The 20,316-nt window shown below is 38.5% G+C and overlaps 1 protein-coding gene across 7 annotated transcripts in view; it reads right to left on the reverse strand.

The window, feature by feature from the left end:
- Positions 1–20,316, reverse strand: part of LOC108704099 (WD repeat and FYVE domain-containing protein 3) — a 453,243-nt gene that overhangs the window by 203,133 nt on the left and 229,794 nt on the right. For all 7 annotated transcript variants that reach the window (XM_041579765.1, XM_041579766.1, XM_041579762.1 and 4 more), the window contains 6 exons: positions 13,836–14,050; positions 9,933–10,045; positions 9,500–9,731; positions 6,864–6,964; positions 3,273–3,491; positions 1,984–2,165 (listed from right to left, as the gene is read on the reverse strand). In XM_041579765.1, coding sequence (XP_041435699.1) covers positions 1,984–2,165; positions 3,273–3,491; positions 6,864–6,964; positions 9,500–9,731; positions 9,933–10,045; positions 13,836–14,050 — 1,062 coding nt within the window. The remainder of the gene's footprint in view (positions 1–1,983; positions 2,166–3,272; positions 3,492–6,863; positions 6,965–9,499; positions 9,732–9,932; positions 10,046–13,835; positions 14,051–20,316) is intronic.

Below are 20,316 nucleotides of genomic sequence, written 5' to 3' on the forward strand. Positions count from 1 at the left end.
ATGGCATATTTTTTCTGGCCTCTGTGCTTCAGTGTCTGCGACAAAAATTTTTTATATTGTTAGCATTTATATGGCATATTTTTCCTGGCCTCTGTGCTGCAGTGGCTGCGACCAAAAAAAAATTAATATTGTTTGCATTTATATGGCATATTTTTTCTGGCCTCTGTGCTGCAGTGGCTGCCACAAAAAAAAATTAATATTTTCAGCATTTATATGGCATATTGTTTCTGGACTTCTGGTTCAGTGGCTGCGACAAAAAAAACATAATTTTTCAGGAAAGTACACATGCCTAATTTTTCAGGGTTCTGCAACAGTGGCAAAATCGCATCTTTTATGGTCACCGCAGGTGATCAATAAAGTAGACCAAAACTGGGCCCACACTGCAGAATCAGTGTTTTTTGGTTCGCTTCACTGTACATTGAATTACCTCTGCCTGACCGTGCACGTGCGCACAAGCACGGTGACTGCTAAACACACCACTACAGAAATATTGCCACCAACAGGACGAACATCCTGGAGGTGACAAGCAACTAGTAATTAAAAACTATTATTTGCTCACTTGACGGTATCATTCATTAAAGCTCTTTGCGTCTTTTTGCGTTGCAGTAAGCACCACGTTTCGTCTTTGCGTGTGAACAGGCTGTAACTTTTACACGACTTGATTGGCATGTAGACGCCGGACGTTTTAAAGCATTTTATTACACAGGTTTAGAAATGTAGTGTGATTTCTGCCCTTTACAGCACAAAACGCAGCGCTGTGTCAACAATGGATTTTTTAGAAACATTTTTGCCCTTGATCCCCCTCTGGCATGGCACTGTCCAGGTCGTTGCACCCTTTAAACAACTTTAAAATCATTTTTCTGGCCAGAAATGTCTATATAAAATATGGTATTTTTAGACATTCATTTTTAGGGTTTCGTTCTCCTTTAAGTTTAGCATAAAAATACTGTATTTACTAGACATAACATTTTTCAGGTTTACTTCTCCTTTAAAAATATATGAAACCAGGTTGCAATTTTATTTTTGCATTGTACATTGATCCCAACTAAGATATAATTAGTCCTTACGGGAAGCAGAACCAGCCTATTGATTTTACGTAATGTTTACATGATTTTCTAGTAGAAGATCTAAATTACAGAAAGATCAGTTATCCGGAAAGTCCCGGGTCCAGAGAATTCTGGATAACAGGTTTTTATACCTGTATTATGCTTTTCAAGGTGCCGGAAGAGGCTTTAACAAGTAACAGAACATTTCTATTCACGCCATACATACTTTTCCAAGAGAAGTTTTGAAACATGGATGTCAAAATTACTATAAATCCATATTACTGTAACAGTAGCATGCACATATAGGTTAACTCAGTTATCCTCAGTCCTCAGTATTTCCACTTTGTACAAGAAACAGCAGATATTACTTGTCCTTATAGGGCATGTGAAGTCTAAAAAAGAATAAGGTTAAAAATGCTGTATTTTGTATACTAAATATAAACATTAACTTACTGCACCACAAGCCTAATCAAGCAAATGATTTATGCTTTCAAAGTTGGCTACAGGGGGTCACCATCTTGTAACTTTGTTAAACATCTTTGCAAGACTAAGACTGTGCACATGCTCAGTGTGGGCTGGGCTGCTTAGGGATCGTCATAAATAAAGCTGCTTGAGTTCTGTATGGCTGGGAAGTAAGGTGGGGGCTCCCCCTGCTGTTCATAAGTGCTCAGCAGTTAGGGACCATCTAACAATTCCTATCCACAGCAGTAAATGAAGGGAGAATTTCACTGTACACAGTCAGGTTTCTTATAAAAACGGTACACATTTTTGAATTAAAGTATATTGGAGATAGGTTTCTTTTTCATTAAAGAAAGTAAAAATTGGATTTTATTTTTTTGCCTTTACATGCCCTTTAAGAAGGAAGGTGTTTTACACAAAAAAACACAGCAATGTGATACATGAAGCTGCTAGTGACTATTGCTGCAGGAGTTCTCACCTTCACTGTGCTGACAAGTTGCCCATCTATATAGAGTGCTGCTGTGCTGTTCTTCAGCATGCCTTTACTCATAACCAAAACCAGGTGATGCCATTGTCCTTCCATGATTAGGTCACTGCAGCGGAATCGAGCACAGCATGGCAGGATTTCATAGAAAGATGATTCTTCACTAAAGTCATCAACTGTGAAGGGAACAGAGTATACAACCTGAATTATGAGTATTGTCCTATGAGAGCCATGATAACATGGATAACCACAGTGTGCTGCTTGTGAAGGTTGTGAGTAGGGGCATGGGGACACAGAGCTGTAGGCTCTACCGCTCTCAACCAGCATATTTCTCCATTGCTCCATTGAATTTTTTATTAGCTCCACCTGCCGTGCACACATGAAGGGAAGTGGAAGTGAAGGTCAGCCCAAATATGCAAAAGGAGGCATCTTTGGGCCTACCTCCACTCACCTGAGTGTCATGTGTGCAAACGCAGGACGAAGTGGCTTAGATCAATAGAGCCGGGGCATGGAGCAGATCCACTTCTCTTAGCCTGCAAAAATATGCAGGCTGAGAGCAGTGGATCCAATAGACCTGTGTGCACATGGACACGTATAAAACCATAAATAATAATGAACACAGATACCCAACAAGTGATTTTTTCAAGTACAACTCCCAATATCCTTAAATACATCACATACTGGAGGTTGGACATATCAGAAAATAAAATCTATGTTATCTAATCTAATTAATCAAACTATAGTAGCTAATATAAAACTTTCTATACATAAAGTAAGTTAATATAAAAGTGGTCTATACTCAAGTAATACCAGCCATCATAAACTGGGGACAAAGTCGTCTAACTTTAGACGCTAAAGCTGGCCATAGACGCAAAGATCTAGTCTTAGAAATCAAAGTTTTGTATGATTTTTGGACCGTGTATGGATCGTCCCGACAGTTTTCATACCAAAGAGATCAGTACAGGTTAAAAGATTTCTGTCGGCTACCAATAGTATTTCTGCATGTTTTGCCTACCTGACGATATGAAAGGGTGACTGTCACTACTATCTGTTGGAAATGTATTTAATCTGAATGGTTAGTGGTAGGATGGAAGATGAGGTCCTATCGTTCGTCAGATACAAGGGTAAAATCTGCATGTCTATGGCCATCTTAAGAGGAAATCTAAGATTGTGCGGATTGCTTCTCAAAAGAAAAATTTGCATTAAAAAAGTTTATGGATTTTGCAGTCATAAATTCTCAAACCAACAATAGCTCAATAATAATGGAAGGTTTCTTAATTTACCATAGTTCTGTAAAAGCTCTTCCTTTGTGGAGACAATCAATGACTTGTCTTTAGCAGAGAGGACAATGGTAAGACAGATGTAGTGTTGCTCTGAAGAATTGGCACGCCTAACTATAGTCAGAAGTCGGACTGGATGGTTGTTGGGTGGACTGCTTAAATGCTCAATACAAAACCAGGTAGAGTATGTTAACCCAGATGGTGGTGGGAAAAGGCGTTCTCCTACAGGAAACAAATACTTCATTTTATTTCATATTATTTTATTGTAAACAAAGTGTAATATTACACAACATGATTATATATTTACTTAAGTGTCCGTTCCTTAAAATATTTGCCTTCGTTTTTAGGATAAAAAGACTGACAAAGAGCTATGCACAATTGCTATAGGCCCATTAAGTTGCTCTAATTTTAATGCAATGTTCCTTTGTTTTTTTGGGGGCTTAACATAATAGCTAAAAACATTCTGATGAACTGACACACTGATTAAAGTAGCACATGATTTGATCAATGCACCAATTTGTTAATATTATGGTAATACATAACAGTCAGTAAAGTATTAATAAATGTGATAAAATTTGCACTGCCAGGGAGAGTAGGTATCTCTTGCCTCTATCTGTGAGCAGGCACAGTAATAGACAACAAGCACGAAAGTGCTTTTTGTCCACTGGGCCTGGGGCTGCTGATAAAAAGGGACTCATTACAGTTTTGTATACTACCAATAAAAGGGTATGCTGTGGTTTGTTGCCCTCATGAAATGGACTGCAACAACCAAGCTGTGGCTATATGCATTATACAATTGATTAAATCATGTTACAATTATTTTAGTAAAAGGAGAATGGCATGCTTGCTTACATACAATTAAATATACATAACATGTAACAGCCAAATACTTTTCATAAAGCATGACAATATCCCCATCAGTCTATCCACTAGAATGCCTTTGAGTTTTTGTGAAATGTGACGTATTTATGTATTATAATGTTTTACTTGTATGGGAACTTTTCTATTTTGCAATATTTGCTTTGCAAAGCATCTATTTTGGGTCTATGTAGGTTTTCGTTTTCTCTGTAATAATAAAACAGTACCTTGCACTTGATCCCAATTAAGATATAATTAATCCTTACTAGAAGCAACACCAGCCTATTGGGTTTATTTATTGTTTAAATGATTTTCAAGTAGACTTCAGATATAAAGATCCAAATTATGGAAAGATCTGTTATCAGGAAGACCCCAGGTCCCAAGCATTCTGGATAACAGGTCCCATATCTCTACTACAATTTTAAGAATGAAGGCGAAGGGTTCTTGACTGCATCCACCCAAAAGAAATGAATGAACTGTACAGTTTGTCTTGTTTTTATAACACTTTGCATTAACCTTTAGTTTTCTTATTATGAGCAGAATTGAAGCCAGCTAAAATTGAGTCATTGCTCACATGCTATATCAAGTTGGGGAGTTACAAGGGACAAGTTTTAATTCTGGTGTATTTTGAGAGATATATGCAATTAATGTGTTCTACTAACCTAAGTTATAAGATAATATTATTTTGTTTCAAGGATAGGCCCTTGCATGAATATCCCATTTTGTGGTTCTCCTATATTTCTAAAGATTTGAGATTTATTAATTGAAAAAAACACGAAAGCCTTTAATGCCAAACTTTGCCAAGTAAAAGTTGGCAAATGGGAGATGCACTGATCCTATTGGACCATTTTAAAACCAATTAGAATATTAGAGGTTTTCAGATTTTTTTTGCAAGAAATTGTCTGAAAAACTAAAATTTTAGAGGTTTTTGAGGTAGTCCGATTTTTTTTTCAGATCGCTCAGCTTTTTTTTTTTTCATTAGTACTTTTATAACTGGAACTCTAAATAAATTCAATGACAATCATGGTTTTAGAGTTTGAGCTTAGTCAAAACCACTAAAATTCACCTCTAAAACCACTAAAATCTTACCTTTAATAAATAAGTCTCTTAGTGTTTTACCCTCAATGCACTCACTTGTTAACATTAAAGGAGAACAAAACCCTAAAAATGGATAGGGCTTAAAATGCCATATTTTATATACTGAACTTATTGCACCAGAATAAAGTTTCAGCTTTTCAATAGCAGCAATGATCCAGGACTTCAAACTTGTCACAGGAGGTCACCATCTTGGAAAGTGTCAGCGACACTCGCATACTCAGTGGGCTCTGAGAAGCTGTTGAGAAGCTAAGCTTAGGGGTTGTTGCAAATTATCAAGCAGAAAATGAGGTTTGTCTGTAATATAAGCTGATGCTATTGGGTGGAATATTAAATTTTGATGCTAGTTGCATTGGTTTCTGTGCTGCCATATAGTAATTTTCTTTATTAATTACTTAAATCAGCCTTAAACTGTGACATTTATATTCTTTGTGTGCTGTATATTTTCAGTTGGTCCCTAAGCTCAGTAACTGACATCAGCACAGAGCATGTGCAGTGAATCGGCAGAAAAGAAGATGGGGTGCTACTGGGGCATCTTTGGAGACACAGATCATTACTGCTAAAGGGTTGTGGTTGCCTTGGGCTGGTACAGAAGCACAAAATATAATGTACAGCAATTCTAGCCTACTTCTTTAGTTTAACTTTCCTTGTCCTTTAAAGGTCAACTGTTAAATCTGTATTCACATGTTGTTTATGTTACACTTGACAAAGCCCTTGATGGGTCTTGCAGAAAAACATTTTCTGTAGTTGAATCACCGCTAGAGATTTTCATTCTATAAATAAGTACCTTATACCTTGCACTTTGTTCTATGGTGAATCATAATTATATCTACAGAATGCTGAATCCAGTTTGTTTTTTGGTTGTTGTTTTTAAACTTGTCATTAGATGCCAGATAGGGGGTGTGGATGGTCTTTTAAATCTTCGATAATGGTCCATGTGATAATGGGGCAAGGCTATGCCCAGTAAGTGCATAGTACGTTATCCAGGAAAGGAAAATTACAGGGTACAATGTATTTTATTCTCTGAACACCTTTAACTACATTTCACAAAATAGGACAATTTAAGCAACTTTAAGGGGCGGATTTATCAAAAATCTAATTAGATTTTTTCCATGATTCTAATTTTTTTGCACCCAAACTCATACATTCAAGTTATATTTTCAAAAACTCAAAAATGTGAATGTAAAATTTGGCCATCTAAAAGCTGGCATGGTCATGTAGAAGTCAATGGGTATTGTCCTAGTCAAAGCTTTTTGGTTGTTTTGAGGGTTTTTATCTGAAAACTCAATCAATTTGGGTTTTCGGGACATAAACCCAATCAATTAGAGTGATTGGAGTTTGTTCGGAACATGAACTCGATCATTAGAGTTTTTTTTCATTCAAGTTTTTGACATTTCGGATTTTTTCATTAATACCCAAACATTCGAAAATCGAGTTTATCCGAGATAAAAAAAAACCCTCACACAACTCACAGATTCAATTCTTGATAAATATGCCTCTAAACGTACTTTCCTACACTTCATGTTGAATAAAACAAACTACACCACAGTCCCAGAGAAAATTCAGTTAATCAAATAGATCTTTGTAACCCACACCAGTACCCAATTACTGTAAATAATTTAAAACAATGTGATTTAGTACCTGTCCCAATTCCACTTAGGACAGCTCCATCGATAAGACCTGTGGTGACTGAATTACTGGTAGGCGCATTATGAGGAGCTAAACTTGGCAGGAAGAGACAACTGCGGAATAAAAAAAATATTGAGGAAAATTTCCAAATGCATCGTTAACAAGCTACATCAAAGGTTGCAAAACTTACTATCTACTATCGGAATATCTTCTGGATGTTCCATCACTTGCATCCATTGAAATATTCTCAGATACTTCAAAAGACTGTTATCATGCAGAATTGCTGCTTAGTTGTGTTTTATGGTGTGTCCATAAATGCAGTATGTTTCAGGCATCATGTGCCATTTCTTTTGTGTGTATACTGAATGTCCATTTTTTGTGTTCAGTTCATATGGTAAAAGCAAATTAAAATGTTACCAAATGTTGCTCAACAACTTTCATTCAAACTGCCCGGAATTTTGTGTCATGGGAAAAAATGTTTTATTTTCAAAATGCATCAGTTAATAGTGCTGTTCCAACAGAATTCTGCACTGAAATCCATTTTTTTAAAAGAGCAAACAGGTTTTATATTTAATTTTAAAATTTAACATGGGGCTAGACATATTGTCAGTTTCCCAAGTACCCAAGTAGGAGTGATATAACCCTCTCCTTTCCCTCCCCAGCAGCAGCCTACCAACAAAACAATGAGTAGCTAACCAGATAGCATCTAACCTGACACCTCTGCTGAAGGATTTGTTGCATTGCTAAAGGTGCTTTACCCTGCTTGGGTGCTATTCCCATGGCTACCCATGGGGCTAAGAAGCACAACCTAGAATGTGGTAAATACAATGGGAAGGGGAGAAAGAATAGCTTCTCTCAAAGCAGTTCAATCTTGAAGGGCTGGCTCCTTCTCAAAGCTCAGAATCAGGCACAATCAGTGGCATAACTACCAGGGGAGCAGGGGATGCGATTGGACCAGGGCCCACACCCCCTCAGGGCCCCCCGGCAGTTCATGCGCCGCTTATTTCGGCCAGTTCCGGGCATACGGAGGGGGGCGGGGGGCCCGGCTGCGCGTTCTGCGCCAGGGCCCGCCCCCCTCTAGTTACGTTGCTGGGCACAATGCACTGAGATGGCTGCCTCCACATTACAGCAAAAAAAAAAAACATTTGACAGTTCAAAAATAACATTTTAAATGGTAGAGTGAATTATATGCAGTGTAAACAGTGTTGTTTAGAAATAAAAAAATAACCATAAAAATCAGGATAGAATACCGTTAAAGGAGAAGAAACCCCTGTAAAAAAAAAACCCATACCCCCCACCCCACGTAGACCCCCCTCCCTCCTCCCCCCAGACTAACTGCCCCCCCCGAGGAAATGCCCCATCATCGCAGATTCTGGCAGCAGACTTCACAGCATCTATCTTCCAGGTCCTCGGTAAGCTGACTGGGAGATCAGTAAGCTTACTGGGAGATCGGCAATCTCCCTCAATTTTGTTGCATGTGCAGTTGACAAACACTGGCAAATTGCTCCTGAACGTGAACGCGCCGACATACCGATCTCCAAGTCAGCTTACCGAGGACCTGGAATATGGATGCCGTGAAGTCCGATGCCAGAATTTGCGACAAGTGGTAAGTATAAAGTATGGGGCAATTCCCCGGGGGGTAGTTACCCTGGGGGGAGGAGTGAGGGGGTCTACATGGGGTGGGGGGTACAGGTTTTTTTCTACAGGGTTTCCTTCTCCTTAAAAGTATACATCCTTTGGAATGGATCCATGATGTGAAACCTGTTGTGTGGATGCACAACTAAGCAGTCATTCTGTGGTGGTCATAGCGTTCTCACAAATTCTGAAACTGGCTAAACACAGGCCAATAAATGCTGCTGACCCCCTATACAGTTATAGTATAGTATATAGTATCAGGCAGGTTTGAAAACACAGTCAGACAAAAACTGCTCTGAGTTTTTGCTGAGTGGGTCTCCATAGGATTATGTGATCAGTAGCTCGATTGGTCCTGTGTATGTGAGGCCAAATTAGGCAAAGATCCATTGATTTGGTGACTTAACCAAACAAGAGGATATTTAGAGCCTGCACATACACATATTTGTATTGCCTGAAGTATTTTGTATTACTCAAAATTCTAGCAAATTACAGGAAAGCAGATGTGCATTATTGTCAATAATACTGCAAATGACATGACCGCACATGGAAAAAGCAGCATTTTCAAAAGAAAACAAACTAGTCTAACACATGTATTCTATTTTTAAGGCAAAATAATGAAATATACGCATGTATACGGCTATAATTCAAATTGTTTTATAAATTATCTTACACTTTAAATTAAGAATGATGTAACACAAAATGTCATGTGGTTTTGCAAAAATAAGCCCTTGCTATAATTCAACTTGCAGCACAAAGGAAAAATCCAACTTGCCTTATTTATTTATTATTACTTATTTATTTCTTTTCTGCTGTTAAAGTGAAAGTAAGTTTAGTAAGGTGACAATATCGGACACCCTTACCACAATAACATATCATCTGATACAGTACTTTTCTTCAACTCCCTGAGTTGCTTGCTGACCATAAGCACTGATGGGAATTTATATTGAAAAGAAAATCTACTGGCTTTTTTTCCCATTTGAGATGCACAAAGAATGTTAAAATACATGTTTTACCCAAACCCTTCTAAAGATGTGTCAAATTCAACAAAGGCTGGAGTCACTGATGATCCGTGAAGTCTGATGTCATGTGGCGTTGTCATAGAAACTACGCACTTCACCCTTGTAAGGGGCACTGTACTTCCTTCTGCTGACTTTACCAAGCTCCGGTTTATCCTGTAGTGACTATCTTCACTCACACAGAAAACACTGTCAGAGCCAATACCTTCTGCTGACATGATCATGCTACCTATGTGACACAGAAAATGAATATCCACATAACACAATAAAGTATAAAGAGTGATTATAAATGCCATAAACTGAGAAATGCAAATGTCAAATGTGACCTGTCTACTTTCTGAGATGCCTTTGTAATTCCTTATACAATTTTATTTTTCAGTTTATGACATTTACTACATTTCCCACAATAAATTCTCTCATGACAACTTACTTCTCATTTCAGGCTCATAACTTAAGGAACTGGGCTTGTGCGTTCTATACTGTTTCAACAGCTGTTTGTCCCAGGCAGCACAGTTTAGAGGGTCTCCCAGGCGTAGGAATTCCCTGTAAGATTAAACAAGAAAACTGAGGCAAAACAAGATATCACATATATGAAATAGTTTGTAATCTTAATCATTGGTAATGCAAAACCTGTGCGTGTATTCGGGTGGTGCTCAATCTGGAAACCTTGCTGCAAATCTTTGTTTCAGTAATCCCTATATAGATACAGATGGCACACACTCTGGTAAATGTGCAAAAAACTTGTAGTTTATTAAGATCCACATGGGACATTTCGGAGGTACAAACTCCTTTCTCAAGTGCTCTCTTAGGTGTAACCCAGTTCACAGGTATATAAAGGTGCTCTTGAGGAAAGCTCCTCCTTTCCAATTAAGTGACATTACAAAGTGTGTATACAAGCAAAAATATATCAGAAAGTGATACTGTGTACAATATTGCATAATTATAATACCTGTGTAGTGACAAGTAGTGTTTATCATTAGTGACAAAACAGTAGTAATAAAAGTGAATTGTCCATAAAATCAATACATTTGCATCACTTTTTCTTTTTGTTGTGAAAAAAGTAGAATGAACAAAATTAATTTACTAAATTATCACCACTAGGGGTCAATACAAGTCACTATAAATCCAAATTACTTAAAGAAAAAGGCATCACTAAGTCAGAAAAAACATGAGTAGTTCAAATGTTCATTTAAACCCATAGGGGCCATGGTGTTTTATGTATCAATCCACATTATTTCCTATTGCAATAATATGCGATTATAATACCCTCCTCTAGGGGGTATCCTTACTATTTGTAGAACTAACCATCTCAATTGATTGCTGTTATGGCCCTTCATTCCAAAATACCTGCTAACTGGGGTGACATATTTCTATTTATTTTCTGAGTTTGAAGAATGCAGACACTTATTTTTTGGAACAGCCTAATTTCCCCTTTTCTTCACTTTCTGTAAAGGAATAACAGAAATTTGATACATTTGTCTTCATGTTTTGATTTGGAATAGAATGTTCCGTGTTTCCAATGCATTATTGTGTATGGAAATAAAAGCTATTATAAGAATTTTAAGCTTTATCCACTTTTATAAACACACTGCTTTTATTCTGAATACAACTGTACACACCACAATCCCCCTAAATTCCCACCCAAATTTTTGGTAACCAAATGCTTTAGTGTCTCTGAATCTGGAGTACAGAGATTAGAAAAAAACTGGGCATTCTTCCTTGAGTGGTTGTGCTGACAGATACATAATAAAGGTTTAATAAAGTGTTACATAGATAAGCTGGGTTGAAAAAAAAACTATAGTAAGTCTATGAAGCTCAATCACTCCAAAACCCATTGCACATACATACACAGTGACCCCTCCATACACTCACATAAAACGTGTGTTGGATGACTAAACTTAGTTTTTTGTACAAAGTTGGTCCAAGGATGGAAACAAATTGTAGATGGTAGATGTAGATGGTAGAGAGGCCTTGTTCCTTGTTCCTTCCTTGTTTTACTAAATATTAAGCACTGAATTCAGGTTAAAAACACAAATTTCCATTTTAAATTCCTTCCAAGCATGTTTTTTGTGTGTCGATGTACAAGTCAACACATTCACAGTAAGAGTTGCATAAGTTATATTCCAAAAGGTCCGTTCCTAAGAACCAGAAGAAACCCTGGTTCATAGGTAAGGCTTTTAGTGAAGGGTTATCAGGCAGACTGAAAATGTGAAACAAGCAGGGGCAGGAATAATAAATACAGATTTATTATTGTGTATAAGGACAATTTTTTGCACTAAATATAATGAAACCAACTTTAAATTAAAACAGACTTTTATAAATATTGCTACCTTATAGCACCTGACCCAGTAAAGGGACAGCTACAGTATATGAAATAAACCAAGAGGGTGCTTCAAAAGGGCATGAACAATAAATTACATGGTAGCCCCCTCAAAAACTTGGGGGAAAAAGAGACAAATAGAACCCCTTTGGAAATAACAGGACCTTTATGTGCCAAAGTAAGGCACACTTGTGTGCCCATTTATAATGCCCCACAAAAACATATCCAGCAACATACCTATAGCAAATACCTTTATTAATTGTACCTAAATTTATATGGTGTGTTTTTTTGGTTTGTCACTGCAAGGGATTGTATGTAGAGGATAAAATGGAACAGGTGAACACATCCATAGTGTATTGTGGCACTATAAATACAGTAAATCACAACAGTGACCTGAAAGGTACCAAATGTGTAGGTATAGAGCAAATTCATGCAAGTTTTAAAGGGGAATAATTTCTTATTAAGCTCAGATAGAGAGACAAATTGGATCTTGTATGCAACCAAAACGTTAAACATATTTAGTGGCCTATTAAGATATAATTTTTAACATACAACAAACTTACATTTTTTAAACATTATTAATGTGGTTTCAGCATTATATAATGATATTAAATATTGTATTTTAGGTGATTAGCGATTCTAATGTTATGTATGACAGGTAAAAACTATTTTCAGCTTAAGTCCTATTCAATGAACGCATGTTAAACAAGAGGCTATAATATACCTTTAATGGCCATGCTAAAGACATTTTTAGTACAGGGATGGGATCAGTTATCCGGAAACCCATTATCCAGAAAGCTCAGAATTACAGAATGGCTGTCTCTAATAGACTCAATTTTATCCAAATCCAGATTTTTAAACATTATTTCTTTTTTTCTCTGTATTAATAAAACAGTACCTTGTACTTGAGACAAACTATGATATAATGAATCCTTATTGGAAATAAAACCAGCCTATTGGGTTTATTTAATGTTTACATGATTTTTTAGTATTCTTAAAGTGGACCCGTCACCCAGACACAAAAATCTGTATAATAAAAGTCCTTTTCAAATTAAACATGAAATCCAATTTCTATTTTTTATTAAAGCATTCATAGCTGCTGTAAACTCATTTAAACATCTCAGCTGTCAATCAAATATTGTCTGCCCCTCCTCTATGCCCGTGGCATAGAGGCAGGGCAGACAATTACTTTCACTTTCAATTCAGCACTTCTTAGATGTCACTGCTCTCCCCACATATCCCCGTTCTCTTTAACATTTAATTGTTTAGCCAGTGCATGGAAATGGACATCAGGTCCCCTATTCTGGTGGACAAACAAGATTCTGAGATCATACAAGGCTTTCCTTAAAAACAGTGTCCACAAAATGGCTCCTGCCTGCTTGCTATCATTTTGAATTCCCAGACTGAAGGAAACAAGATTCAAATAATTTATATAGTGTAATTAAAGTTCATTTTGCTTGACTGATGTGATAAAATAGGATTTTGAATAATTTTTTTGGGTGACGGGTCCCCTTTAAGGCATGAAGATCCAAATAACAGTAAGATCAGTTATCCAGAAAGCCCCAGAACATTCTGGATAGTAGGTCCCATACCTGAGAGCAAATTTTGACATAATTGTAATAGAAAGCAATAATTAATTTAAATCGTGCTGAACATTCAATGTAAAAAAAGGATAGGACATACTAAAAGTTCTTGAAATGTGAAACTACCCCATTAAAGGCTGATTTATCCAATGTTGAGATAAAATTTCTTAAATTTTTCAATTTCTCATGAAGCACTATCATATTTTGTGAAAAGTAAAATATGTGAAAAGGGGATTTTTTCCGACCTATTTAATATTTTGTATTAAAAATATCTAATCTTTAGGGGTTAACAGTTCCAAAGAAATGTATTATTCATCAACAACATGAAAATTATCAGAAGAGTACAGAATGTTATGTATGTGTCACAAATGCAATTAAAAAATGTATTGCTTATTGTGCTTTTGAATGACATTTTTTTGCGATTACATACCTCAGCACCATAGGCTCCAGGGCTTGAGAAGCAAGTCTTTCAAACATTCTCTGAAGTGGAGGGTGAAGTGGATGATCTTCATCTGCCAAGGCAGAGCTACACCTGTGTAACAGGCGTGCATGCAGCCCTGACTCACACATGACTTGCTGGTTCCTTTCAGTGTGCACCAATGACTGCAAAATGTTTGCTATTTCTAACTGTAGATCCAATGCATGCTACAGGGACAAAAGAACAAAGCAGAGTTATTAAAATGCTTACACACTATATAAATAAAACATAATAACTGCTGCCTCAACTCTCTTGACAATGGGACTCCTCAATTGACCCTTCGCCTCCAGCCAACCCATTGAATTCCTTAGTTACACACAGTAATGAAACACAAGGGGGCAAATTCACTAAGATTCGTAGTTGCGCCAGGCGCAACTTCGCCGCGCTTCGCCACACTTCGCCAGGCGTAGTTTCGCCAGCGCTCCGCAAATTCACTAAAATTCGAAGTTGCGCACAGGGGTAGCGTAAAGTTGCGCTAGCGTTGATTCGCTAAGTGAAGCGAAGTTACGCTAGCGAAGGTTAATTTGCATACGGCGCCAAATTCAAATTTCAATGGAGGAATACGTATCAGCACTACAAATGCCTAGAAAACCTTCAAAACATCAAATAAAAAATTTTATTTTGCCCTACACATGTGCCCACTGTATAGGTAAGTTGCCATGAGTCAGGAAATGTAGGGGGAAAGGAGGGGAGCCCCAAAAAAAAATTTCGATCTTTTTGAGCCTATCACCCATAATGTAGAAAACACGCCAGCGTTTTTTGGGACTTAGAAAAAATTTTGACTTTTTTTGAAGCAATCCCTATCTACTCTATTGCGCTTCACCTGGTCTGAGGTGGCGAAGGAAGTCTAGCGTAAAAGGTGGCGTAAAGAACAATGCGCATGTTAGTGAATTTGCGTAGTTTCGTTCGTTGCGCAAATTCGCCAGGCGTAAGGGTGCGAAGTTACACTAGCGAAATTACGCCAGCGTTCGTTAGTGAATTTGCGAAGTACCGAAAATGCCAAATGCTAGCGAATTAACGCTAGCGTTCGGCGCTTCGGCGCTTAGTGAATTTGCCCCAAGGAGGCAGAAATGGTGAAAATGGCCACAGCATTTAACATTTTATCAAATAAATAGGATCTTACCAGCCTCACCCCAAGGCAATATTCAAAGCCAGAATTCCATAAGGGGTCGCTACAATGCTCTGCTGCTCCTCACTTGAGATCAGCACTATGTCATTATATCCACCACTATTAGGCTGCCTCTACCTACAGAGAGGATGGCCCCAAACTCTCCTACGAGCAGGAGCTACATCTCCCACCATGAGAGAAGTTCAGCAGCCCTACTGTCGGTCCGGAATCTGCAGTCAGGTTGTCACCTAGCACAAGCAGTAGTAGTGTCTGCATCAATCAACCCACTGTACAGTACAGTCACAGGAGAGAACCTCCATTCTCCCTCTTCTAAATTTACCTGTGCAGTACTCTGGCAAATTCCTACCGTTGCTGTGACAAATAAAAACTTAAATACATTATCATATATCCACTGGTTTTATCCTGAGGAAGGCAAAAAACCCAGCCTGAAGCCACTGCCAATTATGCCTCAAGAGGGAAAAAAATTCCTTCCTGACCCCAAATGGCGATCGGAAACATTTCCTGGATCAAGCACTTGATATTCATTTAACATGAATAATAACATGCAAACACTCTCGTGTTTATACTGTATAACCCACAATATAACAACACATGCAGTAATACCTCCACATTTGCATATTAATAGACAATATGGGAACATAAAGAGAAACTCCTGACATTTCACAAAATATGCAAAAAATAGGGGTGGGTGGGATGTTTCTACCAGCTCAGAAGATAAGGAAGTGAACAGCTTCTACACCTGACATCACATCCCTCTCTTTCTCCACCCCCAGCCCAGGTTTCCCCTGCCTTTACTCATTCTTTCCCACCCACTCACAGCTACATCTGATTCTGCCAATCTTTAAATATAAACCAGTGTAATCTGGCTGCTGGTCATTCGGATCCCTTGTCATGCAGCCCCTGCGTTTATAGCTCCAGGGCTTTCCTTTCACAAACCACACCACTGGGGATACTCTAAATGTGGCATGTCTGTATGTTACCTTGTTTTGAAAAGCAGTGTATTGCAGAGGGATTGTAGGTGCCATCTTGCACAATTAACCAATACAGCAGACAGCAGTGCAGTGTGCCATTTTTTGCAGAGGGGGGGCTGGGTGGAGGTGCTCTTAAGTTCTGCTACTGCTTATGCTGAGTCAGGTCCTTTTCTGTGATCGCCATAATGAAGTTTACAGAACTGAAACCTAATCCAGATTCTTGGGGTACGTAGACAGCACTTATTAACTAAATAATGACACCATGAGACTTAGCTGGAGAAAAATAGGCTGCAGCGACTTTTATTCCATGCCACTTATTATTAACAGAAATATGTTGCCTTGAAGAACTGTTATCCAACAGCAGAAGAAGGTTCACTGGAGAGCTGTATTTTCAAGTGATTTTATTCAAGTTGCAAGCACAACATGTTTCGGACCTCAAGGGTCCTTCCTCTGGTGCAGGAAGGACAGCAGAACCTTTTATAAAACCAAGCATAGCAATTATAAAAAAACAGCCCACCTCTGTTAATGTCTTAGTAGGTGGCCATTTTACCTGATAAGCTCTGCCTTCAACAACCAGGCCCCAGAGCTTAAAGTTATTCCTCCATGCTTAGGTCTTGGCTTCCCCCAAATTGCAAATGCCTTTTCGATTGCTTTCTGCATTCCTATGTTGAAAATATCAAGACCAATGTCTGATAAATGTACCTTGTTGCTGCAGAAGGCCTGTATCACTTGTTTCGAGTCGGTACGTTGTCATGTTGATGGTTCTCACAAATTTCGCTATCCTGTAATTCAATTTTCTTCTGACTTTTTCCAATGGTCTCAACTGTCATTTGCCAACAAGGTCTAGGAATTACCTCAGACCAAACAACCAAAACCTCCGGCATATGTAGTCTAATTTCTGAGAGGTCACTTATGATAGCTCTTGTTAGGTCCACTTGTAAGGGGAGTTAAGGGTTAACACCGAATTATGAAAGGGTAGGAAGGGGTAAACATTGTCACCATGGAAACCCAACTTGATCCAAAGATTAAAGTCCACACTCTTGATGATAAAACAAACTTGAACTGTTTATTTGGACACACTTTCTTTCATCAGATGACTCTTCCACACATCAGGGCATACAGATATACAATCCACGGCAATGATACACTTCTCCTTTGCTGGCTAAGCCGACACTCCAAACACACAAAGGTTTTTCCCCGAAACCTTCCGAAGGACATCCCTTTCCAGGGTTACTCACCACCTCCCTGCTTCAGCCGGGCTGACACCACGCCAGTGCACCACTGACCTTTCAGGGTAGGACTTTTCTTGTGACACCTTCCGGTCCTACCAGTCCGGCATACGACCTATGCCCCTCTGGCCTACTCCGGATAGGACTTTTCTTTTCCCCCTCCTTCAGGATGTCCTTTTTCCTATAACTTCCACTTGCACCCTCACTGGCTTAGCCTTGGCACATATGCCACTACCTCCTCGTTGGGGTCTTAACTACCCATGCTAAATAGTCCTGACTATCTGAAATACCTAGTATTTCACACTTGTGCCCTCTCTCTATCTGAATCCAAATGCATGTGAACAACCCTTTGGGTGTGTCTCCCCTTTAAATACCTTCTTCAATTAAACACTACCCTGACACTTACTGTGCATGTGCTGCTCTTAACTCTGTGCATGTGCTTTCCCTCTGCTATCCAGCATGGAACCTCCTGAACCATAGGTTTGACACCACTGCCACCTTGTGGTAGTTTCTAGTAATTACATTCAGATATTTACAACAATTTCCAAGCACTTCACACTTTGCACAATCCACAATCACATTTCCATTTAACATTCTGCCAATCACAAATTTTGCATAACATCCATTCAGATACATATTCAACACTTGACCACCCTCTTACACACTGATCTAGTGCGAACTAAATCACTGCCCCCCAAATGAATTAATATCAAGTGTGGTAAAGAACATTTGTTCAACATTTGAATAAGGGTCTCCATAAGCTGGTTCCTTCTGAGTCCCCTCAGTCCCATCCAGTTTACAAAGTAGATATCTTTGTTCCAAAGTCCAAATTAAGTACATATGTCCGTGCCTTGGCTCTCTGCTTTGCACAATAAATATATGAATGACCAATTATCCATATCTGTTTTTTGGGACCAGAAACTCGGCAAGTGAGGGTCTCACATAAATTCTAAATCTCTCCAATTCCCATCTACCAATACTTTTTATCATGGTATCAGGAAGTCTCCACAAAGCTGCCTTCTTTGCTGCCCCTATGCGGAAGGAGTGTGACTTGTATGCTCTTGGGGAAAGACCTATTTTTTCCCAAGCACCTTGCTAATACCCTATTAAGCTGAAAAACTGACAAAAATGTTCCATCTGCATGGATAAATAAAGGGCCTGAAATTTTGGGCCGTACAGATGAAAAAGACTCAAATAGCATAACTGGACACAGCTTAGCATTAACAAATTTTCCAAGCCATTTAATGGTACCATGACCCATCCTATAAATTTTTGACCTTTGAATAAAGATTCTTAACCTATCCTTTATGATGCTAACTGAAGCGTTATACAACCTTCCTGCTCTAAATTTAGAGGGTGAGATGGCTTCACTGACCCGTAATGCTGCAAAGAACATTAACACAAAAAGAAAAGAAGCAGCTTTGTAATTGGATGAGCACACTGCTGCTATTGTATCAATAAGTTTGCTCAGAAGCGCCAATGTAATTGGCCTCCTCTCATCTTTTGCTGGCCTTTTATTAGCAATACCTTTAATGATCTGCCTAAGTCCCGGTCTCTTAGTGATGTCTGACTGAGTGCTGAACTTGATAATGTTTCAGCACAAACAAAATTATTAAGATCTTTCTTTTATGTCAGAATGTATCCTAATATGAGAGTAGGGGGTAGAATGACCTGCAGTTAAAGCTGCCAGCCTCCTACTGAACATTCGCCCCATGGGCATAACCCAAGTAGCAAAATTGTCCAATCAAAGCACTGCGTATCTTGACAGCGCTATATAAATAAATGATGATGATAAAAGACTGCAGTTGTTTTAGGGTCATTTTCTTAAGGATCAAAGCTGAATCAACTAAAGCCCTAAGCTTACGCAGTTTATCTTAAAGCAGGCAAAATTCCATTGCTACACTGTCAATTTCTATGCCCAGGAATATGATAGTGGTTGTTGGGGCTACTGTTTTTTTCCCTAGCAAGAGGAATGCCAAATTTATTGGCTAGCCAAATGAACGTGTTTAGTAATTTCTGGCAGTGCTGTGAATTACTGGGACCAACAAACAAAAAATCATCACGGTAGTGAATGACCAGGTCCGAACCTGTCTCTTTCCTCATTAACCACTCTAAAAAAGATTAAAATATTTCAAAATACAGACAAGATAGTGCACAGCCCATAGGCAGCACTTGTCAAAATAAAAATAACCATCAAAATGGAAGCCCAGTAATCTTAAGCACTGCGGGTGGATGGGCAGCAATCTAAAGGCCGATTTAATGTCTGTTTTTGACATTAGAGCACCTGTTCCAGCCTTATTAAGCATGGATAATGCAGATTCAAACAACACATATGATACAGAGCATCATTCTCTATCAATTCCATCTTTGATGGACAGGCCAATTGGATAGGATAGATGATGTATAAGGCGATAACAATTAGCTTCCTTTTTTGGTACTAGCCCGAGTGGTGATAATCTAAGATTAAATATAGGTGCTTCGAGAAATGGCCCTTGAACTCTGCCCAGTGCAATTTCTTTACAGATTTTTTCCCGCACAATTGCTGGGTTAATTTGGACAGACTTTAAATTCAGAAAATCTTGTTTCTAAGAACCCTCACGAAAATCTGCTTCAATTAGTTGCGCCTTCATTTGATTTGGGTAGCAATTTAGCCAGTGAAGCATTTATTGTAGCTTCACTGGCGACAGTATCTCTGGGGTTGGCTGGGGAAGCTTTTGAACTAGTGAACTTTCTGATGCATTGAAAAACCGGGTTATTCCCTGCGCAGAAGTTCCATTCTTGACAAAATCTGCAGTTCCCTTGCCATTTGCAAGCAGACCCATTGTATGACCAACACACGTTTGGAAGAGGAGCATTAGGATTCTTTACTTGAGATGAATTGACTGGGGTCTGTGGACCTGGCACTTGTTGCCTAAATGACAGCATACCAAGCCACAGATCCAAATCTTTATTCCCCCACATCAGATGGTCCTGTACAGCCAATCTTTGTCTGAAGTGCTCTTCATATAGAAACCATGCCACACCCCAAAGCTCTTATATGCTTATATGCTTCTAATATATTATCAATATGTTTAAAAAGTTGGGTGGCAAGTCATGGCTGTTTC

Source organism: Xenopus laevis, chromosome 1S, assembly GCF_017654675.1.
Source record: "Xenopus laevis strain J_2021 chromosome 1S, Xenopus_laevis_v10.1, whole genome shotgun sequence".
Taxonomy (NCBI): Eukaryota; Metazoa; Chordata; class Amphibia; order Anura; family Pipidae; genus Xenopus; species Xenopus laevis.